The sequence below is a fragment of the Corythoichthys intestinalis genome, chromosome 8, assembly GCF_030265065.1.
Source record: "Corythoichthys intestinalis isolate RoL2023-P3 chromosome 8, ASM3026506v1, whole genome shotgun sequence".
Lineage (NCBI taxonomy): Eukaryota > Metazoa > Chordata > Actinopteri > Syngnathiformes > Syngnathidae > Corythoichthys > Corythoichthys intestinalis.
In genome coordinates this window covers 12,671,253-12,691,159 of record NC_080402.1, presented here as the reverse complement: position 1 = coordinate 12,691,159, position 19,907 = coordinate 12,671,253, and the positions used below count along the sequence as shown (strand labels likewise).

The following is a 19,907-nucleotide window of genomic DNA, read 5'->3' as shown; positions in this document are numbered from 1 at the left end:
AGCTCATCCTATTCCTTGAGTTAATGAAATAATGCATTAGCTTGCGCTAAATTTAGTTTTCGATTAATTCTGCATGTTTCAAAGTCGCTCGCTCAATCCAACCGGCCGTTGCTTGCTACGCGTGTCTCCTTTCCCTTAGTTGGCGCCTTGCTCGTCAATTTAATAAAAATGTTCACTTTAGGTTCGTCCTTCTTGACATCACAACGGCTCTTGGGATATGTAGTCTTTTGTGCTGCTTGCGGTTTTGAAACAAGGACAAGAAATGATGGAAATATGGAGATAGACACATGGTCCATGCAACGTTTTAATGCATATTTATGAATGCAATAAAACTATGAAACTCAAATGACATTATCTCCCGTTTTACTTGGTTGATTGACTTCAAATAAAAACTGGTGTGGACATCAACTTCCGTACTTTCAAACGAGAGCAACCAGGGGCACGCGGGTGACATAATTACAGCGTCACGAGGCTTCAAAGATGATATGCGCAAACGTGTCGCATCCGACACGTTCGGTGTTAAAGGGTTAATCGATAGAATTTTCAGTCGATTACTCTATTACTAAAATATTCGATAGCTGCACCCCTAGTATAGTGTAAACATGATACGAGTCATACACACGTGCTTTTCAGTGAAAATGATTGAATTGTTTTTGTTCTGATGATAATAATGTTAAGCTGTTGCTGTGCGTTTACACTCATCTAAAGGACTGCATTTATTTTAATTACATTCATAATGTTTATTTATTTTTATCCATTTTAACTTAACATTATATTTATGTTCCAATGTGCTAATATGTTTTGAAAAATAAAAATCCTGTTCAATGGAAAAAAGTTGTTTTTTTAAACCCCAGATATCTCAAAGTAACACATTTTACAGCTGTAATTGCAATACCGTGATACCGTGAAATTTACGCATAAGGTTAGCATACCGTCAGAATCTCATACCTATGTTGCTCATTGAATTTATTTTTTTCTCATGTTGACATCAGGTCAAAGTCCAGTGAACTTCATCTCCAACTTTGTGGAAGCCCGTGAAGAACTCAACGCTTTCTTTCCAAAAGACGGACGGCCATTTTCAGGTTAAGTTTACTCTTCAAATTCAACATCTCATACTCATAAGTCATCATCCCTCCATGTCCACAATGATATGCCTCAATGCGGATTACTTGTATTTGCGACTATGAGAGTACCACATGTGTGAATAACATTAGTGTGGCATAAGAAACCTTTGGCCATGAAAATACAGCCAAACCAGAAACACATCTATGAGCACCATTGCGTTGTTCCAATTGTAACACATCATGCTCCAATGTGCCAGGACTAGGACTGCAAGGTGTTGTTTTTGGCAGCCCTTTTAATTTTCATCTTAGTTTGTTGGACGATAATACTTATTTGTCTAAGTCATATTTTAGTTATCTCAAAATGTTTGTCTTGTTTTGTTGATGAAAACTCAAGACTAATTTCGTCTAGTTTTAGTTGATGTTTACTAAAAATTAGGGCTGTCAACCGATAATTTTTTAAAATCGAGTTAATTACAGCTTAAAAATTAATTAATCGTAATTAATCGCAATTCAAACCATCTATAAAATATGCCATATTTTTCCGTAAATTAGTGTTGGAATGGAAAGATAAGAAACAAGACGGATGTATACATTCAACATACGGTACATAAGTACTGTATTTGTTTATTATAAGAATAAATCAACAAGATGGCATTAACATTACTAACATTCTCTTAAAGCGATCCATGGATAGAAAGACTTGGAGTACTTAAAACATAAATGTTAGTACAAGCTATGGAAATTTAAATTAAAACCCCTCTTAATGTTTTCGTTTTATTAAAATTTGTAAAATTTCAATCACAAAATAAACTAGTAGCTCGCCATTGTTGATGTCAATAATTACACCATGCTCACTCATCTGCTTAAACCCATAAAATCATTTGGACCCAATCGCCAGCAGACGGCGCCAAACACCAAAAAACAAGTAACAAGCGGACATTACACTGCTGTCATTTTAATTTGTTTGAGCGGGGCATGTGCGTTAATTGCGTCAAATATTTTAACGTGATTAATTTACAAAATTAATTGACGCCCGTTAACGTGATAATTTTGACAGACGTACTAAAAATGTTTCAGTCTGTAAAATTTTAAAAAATGTACTCCCAAAAATATATCAATATATAAAGGTTTCCAACTATTTCGAATGAACATTGACAGATGAGCACAGATTGTAGCCTCTACAGGGACAACGCCAACTTGCTGATAATACACACTTAGCAGGAAAACAGTACATTATTTTCAATGAATTATACCCGACTGGGTGCGAAGAACTGTTAAAAAAAAAGTGAGAGTTTAAGAGGACGCTCGCCGTTAGCATTAGCCTAATGCTAACTCGAACGCAATGCTAACATTACAAGTTACATTCAGTGTGTGATGATCACTCAGCACAGACCTTAAAGGCTGAAGCAACATTACACGTTCTCTCTGTCTAAGAAGAGAAAACAAATCTTACCGTGTGTGCAAGCACGCCACAAGTGACACAACCAGACACTGCTACGATGCAGGCCAACTACACATAAAATATCACACATTGTGAACATGTGATGGAAACAATTGTGTGTTTCCGTCTCGTTGTTGTCTCGTCAGACAAAAACTGGAAGTTGCATCGTTATGTATTAGTTGTTTTCGTCGTCGAAAACAACACCGATTTTAGCATCGGGATATCCGGCTCTATAAGAGCCAGACGAGCAATAATACCCTAGGCATTGTGGAATGTGTGAAATATTGAAGCGTCATTTTGCCAGCGGAAACTCACCTTGTGGTCACTAGGTCAGCATCAAAGCAGACACTGTACAGGTTGTTGGAATTTGATGTTTTAGCCAGATTACCGGAATCATGCCAGCCAAACCGCCGGAACCGCGCTAGCGCATTCCAATGACCCGGGCTGGCGCAATAACAACAAGCCGGCCAAAAGGCCAAACTCTGCTCGTTCACCTTAGTTTTAACCCCTTGTACTGACTCCATTTTAAAAGCTGGAAAACAGAAGTTTACAACTTATTCCAAGTCCACAGCAATCATACAGGAAGTCAAAACAGCAAACAGACCCAGACGAACAGGAAGGTAGGATCCAAGGTCCCCAAATTACAGGTCAACAAAAGATTCCTGAGAAAAGACCGCGCTAGGTAAAGAATTCAGTCTTTTGAAGGCTCTGGTGAAGCGTGCTGTGGTCCGGAAGAAGGGTGTGTTTGGGTGTTGTTTAGGGAAATTGTCTGTTGCAGATTGGGCAGAGGAATCTGTGCGTTACTGTTGCCAAGGCAACCAGAATTGGAGATTTTGTCAGCCTCAGCGCAAAAGGAGCGCTGGGTGTTCAAATTCTCAGCTGTGGAGTCTTCTTGTTATCAGGCGTTCCTTGTGACAAGACAGGATGTCCCACCATTGTTCTGGACTGTCCATTGTTGGCCCCCCAGAAGAGCTGATGGCGGGATTTGATTGTCCATACGTGGGCTTGTAGATGTCTTTGTCTTGCCTTTCAGCGTCAATCTCGCTCAGTCAGCTGCATGATACGTGCGTTGGGCTTCCACAGTCAGCAGGCATCCTGTAGTTGTTATGCCCTTATCTGCCTTTTGTCTTGGCGCTGCCAATTCCAAACATTCCAATTCCACTCATACTTCAGATATATTCTACTGGGTTTCTTAAACTATGATTTAAATGCTGTTTATTTTATATTGGGTGTGTTAGAGTAATACAAACAGACAAAAGTTAATATGAGAAAGGATACGATTCGCTTCAAGGTGAAATTGTTTAACATGTGGCACCACAGTCACAACAGAACCCAGGAAGAGGAAGTCAACTTCCGTGATCGACGATTTAAACGGGGTGTCCCATGTTACAAGAAGTGCGTGGAATTACGCCTACTGAATAAATAACAAAATAACTATCCATCCATCCATCCATTATCTTCCGCTTGTTCCGGGGTCGGGTCGCGGGGGCAGCAGGTTTAACAGGGAAGCCCAGACTTCCCTCTCCCCAGCCACTTCAACCAGCTCCTCCGGCGGGATCCCAAGGCGTTCCCAGGCCAGCAGAGAGACATAGTCTCTCCAGCGTGTCCTGGGTCGTCCCCGGGGCCTCCCGCCGGTGGGACATGCCCGGACAACCTCTCCAGGGAGGCGTCCGGGAGGCATCCGAACCAGATGCCCGAGTCACCTCAGCTGGCTCCTCTCTACGCGGAGGAGTAGCGGCTCGACGCCGAGTCCCTCCCGGATGACCGAGCTTCTCACCCTATCTCTAAGGGAGAGCCCGGACACCCTGCGGAGGAAACTCATTTCGGCCGCTTATATCCGGGATCTTGTTCTTTCGGTCACGACCCAAAGCTCGTGACCATAGGTGAGGGTAGGAACGTAGATCGACTGGTAAATCGAGAGCTTTGCCTTTCGGCTCAGCTCCTTCTTCACCACTACGGACCGGTGCAGAGTCTGCATTACTGCAGACGCCGCACCGATTCGCCTGTCGATCTCCCGCTCCCTACTACCGTCACTCGTGAACAAGACCCCAAGATACTTGAACTCCTCCACTTGGGGGAGGATCTCATCCCCGACCCGGAGAGGGCACTCCACCCTTTTCCGACTGAGGACCATGGTCTCGGATTTGGAGGTGCTGATCTTCATCCCAACCGCTTCACACTCAGCTGCGAACCGCACCAGTGAGAGTTGGAGGTCACGGCTTGATGGAGCCAACAGCACTAAATCATCTGCAAAAAGCAGAGATTCAATGCTGAGGTCACCAAACCGGACCCCCTCAACGCTTCGGCTGTGCCTAGAAATTCTGTCCATAAAAATTATGAACAAAATCGGTGACAAAGGGCAGCCTTGGCCGAGTCCAACCCTCACTGGGAACGAATTCGACTTGCTGCCGGCAATGCGGACCAGACTCTGACACCGGTCGTACAGGGACCGAACAGCCCTTACCAAGGGGCTCGGTACCCCGTACTCCCGGAGCACCCTCCACAGGATTCCCCTAGGCACACGGTCGAACGCCTTCTCCAAATCCACAAAACATATGTAGACTGGTTGGGCGAACTCCCATGCACCCTCGAGGACCCTGCTGAGGGTGTAGAGCTGGTCCACTGTTCCACGGCCGGGACGAAAACCACACTGCTCCTCCTGAATCCGAGATTCGACTTCCCGACGGACCCTCCTCTCCAGCACCCCTGAATAGACTTTACCGGGGAGGCTGAGGAGTGTGATTCCTCTATAATTGGAACACACCCTCCGGTCCCCCTTTTTAAAAAGGGGGACCACCACCCCGGTCCACCAATCCAGAGGCACTGTCCCCGATGTCCACGCGATGTTGTAGAGGCGTGTCAGCCATGACAGCCCTACAACATCCAGAGCCTTTAGGAACTCCGGGCGGATCTCATCCACCCCCGGGGCCTTGCCACCGAGGAGCTTACCAACCGCCTCAGTGACTTCAACCCCAGAGATCGAAGAGCCCACCTCAGAGTCCACAGACTCTGCTTCCTCAAAGGAAGGCGTGTCGGTGGAATTGAGGAGGGCTTCGAAGTATTCTCTCCACCGACTCACGACGTCCCGAGTCGAGGTCAGCAGTACACCATCTTCACTATACACAGTGTTAATAGTGCACTGCTTTCCTCCCCTCAGACGCCGGATGGTGGACCAGAATTTCCTCGAAGCCGTCCGGAAGTCATTTTCCATGGCCTCACCGAACTCCTCCCATGTCCGAGTTTTTGCCTCGGCGATTGCCGAGGCCGCAGTCCGCTTGGCCAGCCGGTACCTGTCAGCTGCCTCCGGAGTCCCACAGGCCAAAAAGGCCCGATAGGCCTCCTTCTTCAGCTTGACGGCATCCCTTACCGCTGGTGTCCACCAGCGGGTTCGGGGATTGCCGCCACGACAGGCACCAACCACCTTACGGCCACAGCTCTGATCGGCCGCCTCAACAATGGAGGTGCGGAACATGGCCCACTCGGACTCAATGTCCCCCACCTCCCCCGGGACAAGGGAGAAGTTCTGCCGGAGGTGGGTGTTGAAACTCTTTCTGACAGGGGATTCTGCCAGACGTTCCCACCAGACCCTCACAATACGTTTGGGCCTGACAGGTCTGGCCAGCATCTTCCCCCGCCATCGGAGCCAACACACCACCAGGTGGTGATCAGTTGACAACTCCGCCCCTCTCTTCACCCGAGCGTCCAAAACATGCGGCCGCAAGTCCGATGACACGATTACGAAGTCGATCATCGAACTGCGGCCTAGGGTGTCCTGGTGCCAAGTGCACATATGGACACCCCTATGTTTGAACATGGTGTTTGTTATAGACAAACCGTGACGAGCACAGAAGTCCAATAACAGAACACCACTCGGGTTCTGATCGGGGGGGCCGTTCCTCCCAATCACGCCCCTCCAGGTCTCACTGTCATTGCCCACGTGAGCGTTGAAGTCCCCCAGTAGAACGAAGGAGTCCCCAGAGGGGGCGCTCTCTAGCACACCCTCCAAGGACTCCAAAAAGGGTGGGTATTCTGAACTGCTGTTCGGTGCATAAGCGCAAACAACAGTTAGAACCCGTCCCCCCACCCGAAGGCGGAGGGAGGCTACCCTCTCGTCTACCGGGGTAAACCCCAACGTACAGGCGCCAAGCCGGGGGGCAATAAGTATGCCCACACCTGCCCGGCGCCTCTCACCATGGGCAACTCCAGAGTGGAAGAGAGTCCAACCCCTCTTGAGAGGATTGGTACCAGAACCCAAGCTGTGTGTGGAGGAGAGTCCGACTATATGTAGTCGGAACTTCTCTGCCTCACACACCAGCTCAGGCTCCTTCCCTGCCAGAGAGGTGACATTCCATGTCCCAAGAGTTAGCTTCAGCAGCTGGGGGTCGGACCGCCAAGGCCCCCGCCTTTGGCTGCCGCCCAACTCCCTACGCACCCTTTGGCCCCTCCCACAGGTGGTGAGTCCATGGGAAGGGGAACCCACGTTGCCTTTTCGGGCTGAGCCCGGCCGGGCCCCATGGGGACAGGCCCGGCCACCAGACACTTGCCTTCGAGCCCCACCTCCAGGCCTGGCTCCAGAGGGGGGCCCCGGTAACCCGCGTCCGGGCAAGGGAAACTGGGGTTCATTAATGTTGCTCATCATAAGGGGTCTTTTTGAGCCATACTTTGTCTGGCCTCTCACCTAGGACCTGTTTGCCATGGGTGACCCTACCAGGGGCTTAAAGCCCCAGACAACATAGCTCCTAGGATCATTGAGACACGCAAACCCCTCCACCACGATAAGGTGATGACTCATGGGGGGACAAAATAACTAATCACGTGAAATACAGTCATGTTGAAGAAACCCATCATGGCGTGGGCCTTGAGAGAGTTGAAAAATAAGTATATCCTGTAATTTTTTTTGGGATCGAAAACAAATGCACAAACAATTCAATTGGCTAAACTGCTTCACTTGTGCAGTTGGTTTCTTGTATCACGTTGAAAAATGATCTTAAAATATTTTGGGCATGGAATTACATACTTTTCTAATTGGCTAGCACATGTGGTACTAATGTACAAAGGCGGGGGTTCATATATCAAGTGATGCCATTTTAATATGATTATATGCAATTTATATCATAAAAATGACATTTGTCTTTCGTGTCTTCCATGTACTTTCAGGAAGTAATGTTACCATCTTGATCACACTGACAGGAGGAGACAGTGTAACTCTCTCTGAGGTTACACTGTATGACAGTGCAGGACCAACAGAGGTCAACGGTACATCGGAGGCATGTTATATAATTTTTTTTTTAACACAGAAAACCCCAATACATTGACTAAACTGGGTGTATTCATATGACAAACATCAACACACAGAATTAGTTATTATTTGCTGGTCAGAAAATATAATCTTTCAATGACCAATCAATGAAGTTTCCTTAAATAAACTTGACACAAGCAACTGAGAAAAAGAAACATTTTCCGACAGAATCTTTAGTCAATCCTGTTAGCTGTTTTATTTTAAAATAAACGATGCACTACATTGAAACACTGGCAGTGATACCTTAATGTCTAAACACAGAACTCACAATTGGCTTTAAGTCATTGTGTCGAGGCTAAAGAAGGTATGAATACGAATTAGAAATTCAAACTATACTAACTTCAAAATATTTAACAGTTTTTGAAATGTTATCATTTTATTGTATTAAGCCAAGTAGCAATTAACCAACTAGTCTGAATGACTGATTTGGATCTACTGTGACCAGTGTTGTTAATAACGGCGTTAGAATATATTTTTTTCATTAGTGAGTAATCTAATTAATTACTTTTCTCGGCAACGCCGTTACCGTTACTGAGGCGGGAAAGGCGTGCATTACTAAGTTGGTTGGATAAAAAAAGTCAGAGAGTATGGAGGTAGGTTTGTGTCTTTATTATTCAATCCAAAAAAAAGTTGCTTCAATCAAAATATATATTTTCAATTGAAGAAAAAGTCACTTCAATCAAAAGAAATGTGTTTGAATGCAAAAATTAATTTGAAACTCAAAAAAATGTATTAGAAAACTATTTTTCTTTGACTGAATTTTTTATTTTTATTTTTTAATTTTAGCCAAATCTTTTTTTTTTTTATTGAAACAACTTTTTTGATTGAAGTAATGTAATTTTGCGTCTGGACCACATTTTGGCGAGGACATTTGTGTCTTCGTTATTCAATCAAAAATAAGTTGCTTCAAACAAATAAAAAAATATATTTTCATAAGAAAAATCACTTCAATCAAAAATTTAAAAAATGCAATCGTAGAAAAAAAGGTTTTAATGTGAAAAAATATTTGAGACTCAGAAATTCGCATTTGAACACTTCATTTTTAATTGAAACTGTTTTCTTTGATCGAAGCAATCCTTTTTTGTGTTTGAGCCATATTATGGGTTGGACATTTGTGTCTAAATCATTCAATCCCAATAAAAGTTGCTTCAATCAAAAAAACTATTTTTAATCAAAGAAAAAAAAACTTGTGATAAAAAATATATTTTTTGAAGATATTGTTTTTTAATTTGAAATATATATTTTTTTTATTGACGTGTCACTTTTTTTGAGAATCAAAAAGTTTTAAACTTTTTTTTTTTAAAGTGGAAACATTTTTCAATCTTTTTTTTTTTTTTTTTTTTTTTTCTGAAGTAGAAAAAGTTTTGAAGGCACTTTTTTTCGATTTAATCATTTTGACACAAAGAGCCAACTTCAACGCTACTCCCGACATGTTTCAGTGGCAGGGGACTATGCCAATGGGATAAAAGCAGGAAGTAAGAATAATGGCCACCAATTGATTTTTTTTATTTTTGGTTGAAGTGATTTTTCTTTTGAATTTGAATATCATATATATATATATATATATATATATATATATATATATATATATATATATATATATATATATATATATATATATATATATATATTTTTTAAGCAACTTATTTTTTGATTGAATTATAAAGATACAAATGTCCTAGCCAAAATGTGGTCCAAAATGCAAAATTGCATTACTTGAATCAAAAAAGTTGTTTCAATAAAAAAAAAAAAAAGACTTAAATTTAAAAAAAAAATTATATCAAAGAAAAATAGTTTTCAAATACATTTTTTTTAGTTTCAAATTTATTTTTGCATTCAAACACATTTTTTTGATTGAAGTGACTTTTTCTTCGATTGAAAATATATATTTTGATTGAAGTTTTTATTTGATTGAATAATAAAGACACAAATCTACCTCCATAAGAGAGACGGACTCACGGAGACGAGAGAGCAGAGCAGGAGTGGGGATGACGCCGTTGCAAACGCGATGCTAGGTGGCTCCAACAATACCTGACTGTAGCCGATAGCCAACAAACTACGCCCACATGATACGGTGGATATCACAAATTATAGAACTAGATGCAAATGACAGTCACGGCTGCATTGGCAACATGTTTTAAAGACTACATACGTTAGTAAACAGCCGCCATCTTAAAGCAGTAGACCTCTCAGGAAGGCTCTGTTGTAGAGATCCTTCCTAACGAACCGAAGTAACTTTTTATCTAAAATGCTCCTAAATCGGCAAAATCTTGACTTAAATCTATCTTTAAATGATGAAACAGTTTTAAAACTTACACATGTTGAAAGTAAACAGAAGGGAACTAAATTTTAACAACTTTAATGGTTGATTCACAACTTTAAATGACTTCCACGCATAGGAAAGGTTAGTATCTAGTTATCGCAATCCCCTTGTGTCTAGTTAAGTGGAGGGTAAAGAATTGGGCTAGGGCCAATTGTCCCCAAAAACCCTTTAAACTTCATTTTGTGTGACCTGTTTTTTTTTCTTTTTTTGAGAAAAAAGACATGAAAATTATCACTAGTTACTTTGCCAAGTAACTAATTACACTTACATTCAGGTAACTGAGTTACTAACGCAATTACTTTTTGGGAGAAGTAATTTATAACTGTAATTAATTACTTTTTAAAGTAAAAGTAACAACACTGACTGTGACTAGCTTGTATCATTTAAGTTGCATTTGTTTGTTTTATCTCAGTTTATAGGAGAAACTGACTACCTGGTGACATTCCATGAGATTCCGGAAGGTAGTTTTGCGCTTCGATTAAGAGGAATAAACAACTTATTTGATTCAACTCCAAGCATGTTCCAGAGGCAGGCCGCCACTCAGATCTCAACATCGACTGTCTCTGTTACCGTAAGCCCTTGTCAATTCCCTACCAAATTAAGCAGAAACATCTGTACAAAATGTAAATATTTCCAGACAGTTACTAAAGTTATGTATTTGGATAAACCAGTCTAAACTTGAGCAAGATTATAAGTACAACATGTCACATTTGGTTGTTGTTAAACGTTCTGTACTAAAGAGAGACAATAGCATAGATGCTACTTTTCATGTTGAATCAAAGTTAAACCATTACAGATAAAAAAAATAAAAGCAGAAAGGTATGAAAAAAATCTAAATTGACTCTCCTACTTTTCCAGGCTGAAGTCAACATCACCAACATAGAACCAAACTCCACTGTCTTTATCCCGTTCACCATCTCCATCTCGTCTAGAGGTGTAACTAACGAGACTACGGATGAGACTTTCACAGTGTGCGCTACAAATGATCGCGGCTTTGAATCCTCGTCGCCAACGTCTGTCACCGTTGAAGCAGACAGTGGAGGGAAAGCCAATGGCACCTTGAGCCTAACTGTTCCGGAGAATGCAGAAACAGGGACCGATGTGACGCTGACAATTGAGGTGGAGAATACAATTTCAGCTGATATCAACTTTGCAGTCCTCAGATTTGGAGTTGCTAACAGGGTAAGTAAAGCGCAATATGGGACAAAGCACGTCTTTTCCATTGTAAGCTCAACACAGGATACATACGTACTTTTATTTCTGAATATGGGACGATTCCATTTTTCAAGGGTCTGTTGGCAAACCTAACACAGTGACGGGAACTGTCATTCACTTGAGTAAACGAATCCATTCCGGTTCGTTCAGTAAAAAGATTCGTTCAAACGAATCGTTCAACGAATCGTTCGCCCCCCTCATCTCCCTCCCCGCCCAAATGAATCGTTCGGTTAGTGAACGGGAAGTGAGGTTGCCGAACGAATCACCAAAGACTGCTTCGCAGTATTACTGAACGGGAAGTGACATTGCTTGGTCCCTCCCTCTCTTCCACATTGACCACTCGTCGTAGTTTCAGAAATGAGTGACAGGCGATATCATTCTGCTTTCACAGACAGCCTCGTCTCCCTCCCGCTGCTGCAAAAGCGAGGGAGAACTTCCGCGTCGTCTGTCCTAGTTCTATGGGCTCAAAGTCATGGCTCGTGCTTGCATTTCGATTTAGAACACGGTTAAACATTTTCCTTTTGAGGGGGACGTGGGGGTTTGGGGTCGGGGGCGCACGGACTTTCTTTAGCACGATCTTGCTCACATTAACAATGCTGCTGATACCAGCCAACGCGGCATGCTTGCTGTCACGAAAATAAAAATAAATCGAAAATTTAATTCCTAAATATGGAACGACCAACACATCATATTTACCTCTCGCTCTGTTGTATTTTTGTTTTTTATTATTAAGATGATCGTATTGATTTTTTGCACTGCTATTAATAAATAAAATAATCCGGTCAGCTCCTCTGTCGTCCCCGCATCTCAGATCGTCAAATGCTGACGAGAAATAATTGTTTGCTCTTTATGATGTCGCCTTTATACTCTCATTAGTCTGTTAAGAAAAATGTAGACATATTGCGACATCTCCCGTGTCCGCACGCTTTGTTTTTGGGCGCTTGAGTAGCGCATGATGGACGGATTGACATAATTTGTCAAACCAACCGACACCCTCTGACACGAAAAAAAAAATAAAACACTCGGAAAAAATTGACATGTATATACAGTTTCATTGCAAATCAGTATTATGGTGATCATACTAAATATTCTTTTTTTTCTGTGCACATATGAGGTAAATATCGCTGCCATGAAGCCTCCATATAGTGACAGTTCTGTGCCCGCTTCACTGCCGTCACGCGACCGCAGCTCAGCTTTTGCTTGCCTCGTAGCTACGCGTGTTTTAAATTACTGTAAATTTGATAGTATATCGTCATAGGTACAGTCCCGAGTCTGTTGAGAAAAGTAGAACACTAAACCATGCTCGCTAGATTTGTGTGGTGTTTTTGTCTGTTTGAGCAGCATTTGATGGGCTCCACGTTAACAAATATGTGACAAAGTCATTTCCTTTCATTTTATGACTCGTTCACCGCATAGTCATTACTGGAAAGTCAAGTTAGCAGCAAGCTAGGTCAGGAACCGGAGGACCGAATCACTGAACGGGAAGTGACATAACTCAGTCTTTCCCCCCTGCCTGCACGCTGGCTGCTTATTGGCCACACGTGGAAGTGAGTGACAAGACGCCTTGATTCTGTTTCCGCTCCCTCCCCTGCCCGCGATGAGGCTGGCGTCTGATTGGTCGTGTGCGATGTCAGAAGACGCTGCCGCTTGCTCAACGCCCTCCCACGCAGCGAACAAGCGCCACCAACTTCATAGAACGAATCAGTGCAGATGGTGATTAGTTCGGTCTCGTTCACCCAAACAATTCGTTCAAAAAGAACGAATCGTTCGCGACCGATACAACACTAACCTAGGTGCGAGATGAACTTTTATTGGATCCAGTGTTGTTTTTGGCAGCCCGTTTAATTTTCGTCTCAGTCTTTTGAACGATAATACCCATTAGTCTTAGTGCTATTTTAATCATTTCAAAATGTGTTCGTATTCGCCTAGTTTTTTATTGACGAAAACTCAACACTAATTTCTTCTAGTTTTATTCGACGTTTACGAAAAATGTTTTCGTCCGTAAAAAAAAAAAAAAAAAAAGTACTATAAAATTAAATCAACAATAACAAATAAACGTTTCCAACTATTTCAAATGAACATTGACAGATGAGCGCATATTGTAGCATCTACAAGGACAACGCATTTACAAGGACAACACCAACACAACTAATAATACACAATCAGCAGAAAAACAGTACATTATTTTAAATGAAAAAACTCATTTCGTCTAGTTTTAGTCGACGTTTACTCGATTTTTTTGTCTGTAAAATTCAAAAGTTTCACTCCAAAAGCCACAAATTTTTAAAAAGGTTTCCAAATACTGTGATCCCTCGTTTTTCGTGGTTGATGAAAAACGGCGAAGCAGCGCCCCCCCCCCCCAAAAATATACATATATATATATATATATATATATATATATATATATATATATATATATATATATATATATAGGCGGCACGGTGGCTGAGTGGTTAGCACGTCTGCCTCACAGTTCTAAGATCAAGGGTTCAATCCCGGGCTTCGGCCTTCCTGTGTGGAGTTTGCATGTTCTCCCCATGCCTGCGTGGGTTTCCTCCGGGAACTCCGGTTTCCTCCCACATCCCAAAAACATGCATGGTAGGCTGATTGAACACTCTAAATTGCCCGTAGGTATGAGTGTGTGCGTGAATGGTTGTATGTCTCCTTGTGCCCTGCAATTGGCTGGCAACCAGTTCAGGGTGTCCCCTGCCTACTGCCCCGAGTTAGCTGGGATAGGCTCCAGCACCTCCGCGACCCTCGTGAGGAAAAGCGGCATGGAAAATGAATGAATGAATGAATATATATATATATATATATATATGTGTCAGTGTATTTATTTAGATTTAGCACTGGAAAGCGATACATATAACACATGTTTTTTCACCCCCCCCACAAATTAAAGAAAAAACAACCTTTTATGTATATTGATATTTCAATAAATGTTTTTTTTAAGCACTTCAAATATAATAGTTGTAATATATAATAGTTATAATAAGTTTGAAACATGTTACCGTCCCAGAGAATTATTCTCAAACAAGTAGAAAAATGCTTGCCTTTAAAAAATTCTTCCTTGAGTGAGTCTACTCAAGCTGCTCACTAACACACAATGAGCTGCCACAGCAACTGTTTAACAAGTTAAACGATGATTGACGCATTCGGCGCTTTGACGTTTCGGCTCACTGGCATCTCTGGCAAGATCAAACCTTAACGTCTGTCAATCATCATTTAATAAGCAACTCTAGTGTACTGCCTGACCAAGAAAAGCAGCAGAAGCGAGAGGGAGAGACTACATGATTGGATCGTGACAGCTCTATATGCATTTATCTTTTTTTTTAATGAAAAAAAATCTGCAATAGACTGAGGGCGCGAAGTTTGAAGCGCGAAGTAGCAAGGGATCACTGTATTTCAAATTAACATTGACAGACAAGTACATATTGTAGCATCTTCAAATCTATCACACGATAATACACACTCGGCAGGAAAACAGTACATTAGTTCCAGCTAATTATACCCACCTGCACGCCACGAACTGTACGTAAAAATAGTTACAATAATAATAAGAGGACGCTCGCCGTTAGCAATTGCCTAATACTAATGCAAATGTGAATGCTATGCTAAATCTAAGAGTTACATTTAGTGTGTGATGATCATTCAGCACAGACCTGTAAAGGCTAAAGCAACATTGCATATTTACTCTTTCCAAGACAAGAAGACAAATCTTACCTTGTCTCAAAACAAGGAATGGGGAGACTGGTGAGGACACCAATGGATGAGTTGGGGGCGGCGGGGGCAGGGGCCTCAACACGTCACATGAGTGACACAACGAGCCCCTGCTACAATGCGGGCTAGCTCCACAGAAATTGTTAACATGTGACAGAAACTATGGTGCATTTTCAACTCGTTCTACCTAACCCTACCACCTCACGTCAACACAGGCTGACAGGTTGTTATAATTTTGTCCACGAATGATCAACGAAATGATAAGAACAATTATACAATCTTTTAGGTATGTCCTTAGGTTAAAATCACATCCTTAACATCTTGTCCCCAGCTGGTTTCAATTTAAGGCGTATGGCTAGGTAGATCCACACTGGTGCTTTGAGCATTCCACTTCAAACCATATATATATAGGCGCCTCCAGGAGTTGACGCACAGCACAGAAACTCTTGGAGTGTCATCTACGTCGTGCTGAATCAATTTTTGGAGATTCCGTGGTTTCCTCTGGTTTGATTTTGCAGTTTTAACTTTGTCAACACACTGCTTACTTCAAATGCAATTCATGTTGTTCTTTCTAAACCGGAAGTTCGGAGCAGACATTTTCCAAGATGGCGGTGTCCATATTTCGCTCAGGAAACGTGTCTATAGTCATCGTTGATGAAAACAACACTAATTGGACCTACATTTTATTTATCAATCCATTACCACCTATATACAGTATATTCAGTTTAGTAGCACCCAGTTCAAATAAAAGGGAAAATGAAAATGTGATATTATGAAAGATGAAGTTCTGCATGGTATGTAAAGGTAATTTTTTTCTATATGCTGCTGTCTATAAAGACATTTTAAAAGTTAAAAGGTCAAGGTAAAACACTTTCAATAGAGTTTCTCAAGCTCTCATACATACGAGCTGAAACTTTAGCAGGCATTTCTGCTAAAAACCTTTCTACCCATTGATATACCAATATACGCATCATTTACAACCCTTTGTTGTCTGTTTCCAGTCACCTGACATTACCCGACCAATGTGTATGCCCGACCCTATAACTGGCAACTGCTCAACCGATTCGTCACGCTGCAACGTCTCCCTATGGTCGTATGTTGTCGAAGTGACTGACGGAGTCAATGGGACAGGTATTCGCAGCGTCACCATCCGCCAAGGGAACGGCACACTCATCACGGGCACAGAGGTTGGGCTGGATGGGGAGAACATCACCGTGGCTTCCTACCAGGTCTCCTGCTGTGAAGATAAAGTGGAGCTGGCTGTTACAGACAATGGAGGAAATGTGGGCTTTTGCATGGGCCAGGTAAGACAGTCACCTATACAGGTAGCTGCAGGAGTACACTCCAAGTATTTTTACATGTACAGTGGGACAAATAAGTATTTAGTCAACCACCAATTGTGCAAGTTCTCCCTCTTGAAAAGATTAGAGAGGCCTGTACTTGTCAACATGGGCAAACCTCAACCATGAGAGACAGAATGTGGAAAAAAAAAAACAAACAGAAAATCAAAACATTGTTTGATTTCTAAAGAATTTATTTCCAAATTAGAGTGGAAAATAAGTATTTGGTCACCTACAAACAAGCAAGATTTCTGGCTGTCAAAAAGGTCTAACGAGGCTCCACTCGTTACCTGTATTAATGGCACCTGTTTTAACTCATTATCGGTATAAAAGACACCTGTCCACAACCTCAGTCAATCAGTCACACTCCAAACTCCACTATTCCCAAGACCAAAGAGCTGTCAAAGGACACCAGAGACAAAATTGTAGACTTGCACCAGGCTGGGAAGACGCTTGGTGTAAAGCAGGGGTGTCCAAACTTTTTGCAAAGGGGGCCAGATTTGGTGTGGTAGAAATGGGGGGGGCCGACCTTGGCTTACATCCTTTACGTAGAACAATATATTTAAGCAAATTTTAGCAAGCCATTCTGTGTGTCACATTTGCTTTATTATTTTTTATCAATTCATAATTTCAACAATCTCGCAATTAGCCTTTGTGGCAGTCTCTTTCGACTCTCGGGCTCTTGCGAAATACTGCTGCTGTGAAATTAAACTAGCTTCAAGTTGCCGGACTTGTCTGGTGTAAAGAAATCAACTGTGGGAGCAATTATTAGAAAATGGAAGACATACAAGACCACTGATAATTTCCCTCGATCTGGGGCTCCATGCAAGATCTCACCCCGCGGCGTCAAAATGATAACAAGAACAGTGAGCAAAAATCCCAGAACCTACGGGGGGACCTAGTGAATGACCTACAGAGAGCTGGGACCACAGTAACAAAGGCTACTATCAGTAACACAATGAACCGCCAAGGACTCAAATCCTGCACTGCCAGACGTGTCCCCCTGCTGAAGAAAGTACACGTCCAGGCCTGTCTGCGGTTCGCTTGAGAGCATTTGGATGATCCAGAAGAGGACTGGGAGAATGTGTTACGGTCAGTTGAAACCGAAATAGAACTTTTTGGTAGAAACACAGGTTCTCATGTTTGGAGGAGAAAGAATACTGAATTGCTTCGAAAGAACATCATACCCACTGTGAAGCATGGGGGTGGAAACATCATGCTTTGGGGTTGTTTTTCTGCAAAGGGAGCAGGACGACTGATCTGTGTAAAGCACAGGTGTCAAACTGATTCCAGAAAGGGCCAGGTAGGTGCAGGTTTGCTTTCCAACCAATGAAGAGGATACCTTCATACCAATCACATCTTTTACATGTGTAATCAGTTAATCATTGTCAGGTGCTGCTTGTTTCAGCAGAAAGTTCATTGGTTTAACTCTATGCGCGGTTTCGGTTGGAACAAAATCCAGCACCCACTTTGCCCTTTTATGGAATCGGTTTCACACCTGTGCTGTAAAGGAAAGAATGAATGGGGCCATGTATCGACAGATTTTGAGTGAAAATCTTTTTCCATCATCAAGGGCATTAAAAATGAGACGTGTCTGGGTCTTTCAGCATGACAATGATCCCAAACACTCAGCCAGGGCAACAAAGGAGTGGCTTCGTAAGAAGCATTTCAAGGTCCTGGAGTGGCCTAGCCAGTTTCCAGATCCAGGGCCGGCCCAGGCCATTTGGGGGCCCTAAGCAAAATAATGCAAAGGGGCCCATAATTTTGGCCCACCATTTCGTCACAGTGTACTATGAAACCCATACATGCAATCCAAGCCATACGTCCATATTTTGTATATTAATCAGATTTTGTTGCACTGCATACTTCAAACTTCTCACCCCAAATGATTGTCAGTACTTACAGTAGATAGCACCAAACCTTTTTTCTAAAAGAGAAAAGTTAAGGGAGAACTTTTATTTTTTTTAAGATTGTAATCAAGTATCAAAACTCACAAAAGTCTAATAAAGCAAACTGTTGTAAAAAAAAATAGAATATAAATTAAACAATTGCCAGATTGGGGGCCCCCTAGTGGCCAGGGGCCCTAGGCAGCTGCATAGTCTGCGTATAGGCTGGGCCGGCCCTGCCAGATCTCAACCCCATAGAAAATCCGTGGAGGGAGTTGAAAGTCCATGTTGCCCAACAACAGCCCCAAAACATCATTGCTCTACAGGAGATCTGCATGGAGGAATGGGCCAAAATACCAGCAACAGTGTGTGAAAAGCTTGTGAAGAGTTACAGAAAACATTTGGCCTCCATTATTGCCAACAAAGGGTACATAACAAAGTATTGAGATGAACTTTTGGTGTTGACCAAATTGTTATTTTCCACTATGATTTGCAAATAAATTCTTTAATAATCAAACAATGTGATTTTCTGTTTTTTTTTTTTCCCACATTCGGTGTCTCATGGTTGAGGTTTACCAATGTTGACAATTACAGGCCTCTCTAATATTTTCAAGTGGGAGAACTTGCACAATTAGCAGTTGACTAAATACTTATTTGCCCCACTGTACACTGCATCCCTAAAATCTGAAGCACATCTCTGGGTTATTGTTGTGGTACACTTAACCTTCTCCATTCACTTTATGTCTCCAGGTGTCTGATAGTTTTCCACCAGTGTGCCGGGATGTCAGTACATCCAACTGTCCACCCTCTTCATCACCCTGTAACTCCTCTCAGTGGGAATTTGTGGTCAACGTGACTGCCATTAACGGAGTTAGCAGAGGGAACGTCACCATCCTTTCGGGGAGCGGTACGCTCAACACGAGCACAGTGGTTGGGCCAGCTGGTGAGAACATCACTGTGGCTTCCTATCGGGCCTCCTGCTGTGCAGACAGAGTGGAATTGTCTGCTGTGGACAGCCTGGGAAATGAGGCCATTTGTGTAGGTCAGGCAAGAGAGTCAACCACCAATGCCCCGACAACTCCAATTCCAACTTCTACTTTGATTCCGATTCCTACTCCAGCGCTGACTCCCACTCCAACTCAGACTCCAAATCCAACTCCCACTCCAACTCCCACTCCGACTCCAACTCCCACTCCGACTCCCACTCCGACTCCCACTCCGACTCCCACTCCGACTCCAACTCCGACTCCAACTCCAACTCCAACTAATGTGACAACCAACACTACAGGCACTGGAGGGCACACCGTGAGCACAACACTTTATGTGTGGATACCTATAGTGATACTACCACTTTTGAGATAAGTGTTTTACAGCTTTAGAATTTTCCCTCATTAATGGCATAGAATAACGCCTGAACCCGGCAGAAAATAGCAAAGCCATGATTACCGTAAATTTCGGACTATAAGGCACACCTGACCGTAAGCCGCGACCCGACAAATTTGACACAAAAACGACATTTGTTCATAGACAAGTCACACTGGACCATAAGCCGCAGCTGACCTCACTGTATTATGGGATATTTACACCAAAAGATATTAACAGGTAACACTAAATTTGAC

At 42.5% G+C, this 19,907-nt stretch overlaps 1 protein-coding gene across 1 annotated transcript in view; it reads left to right on the top strand.

Annotated features, from left to right (window-relative positions):
* The window catches only part of LOC130920596 (von Willebrand factor A domain-containing protein 7-like), a 57,500-nt gene extending 37,850 nt beyond the window's left edge, over positions 1 to 19,650 (top strand). The window contains exons 13-18 of the mRNA XM_057843923.1: positions 993 to 1,082; positions 7,663 to 7,772; positions 10,540 to 10,698; positions 10,986 to 11,309; positions 19,039 to 19,372; positions 19,538 to 19,650. Of these exons, the coding sequence (XP_057699906.1) occupies positions 993 to 1,082; positions 7,663 to 7,772; positions 10,540 to 10,698; positions 10,986 to 11,309; positions 19,039 to 19,372; positions 19,538 to 19,650 (1,130 nt within the window). The remainder of the gene's footprint in view (positions 1 to 992; positions 1,083 to 7,662; positions 7,773 to 10,539; positions 10,699 to 10,985; positions 11,310 to 19,038; positions 19,373 to 19,537) is intronic.
* Positions 19,651 to 19,907: the final 257 nt, after the last annotated feature.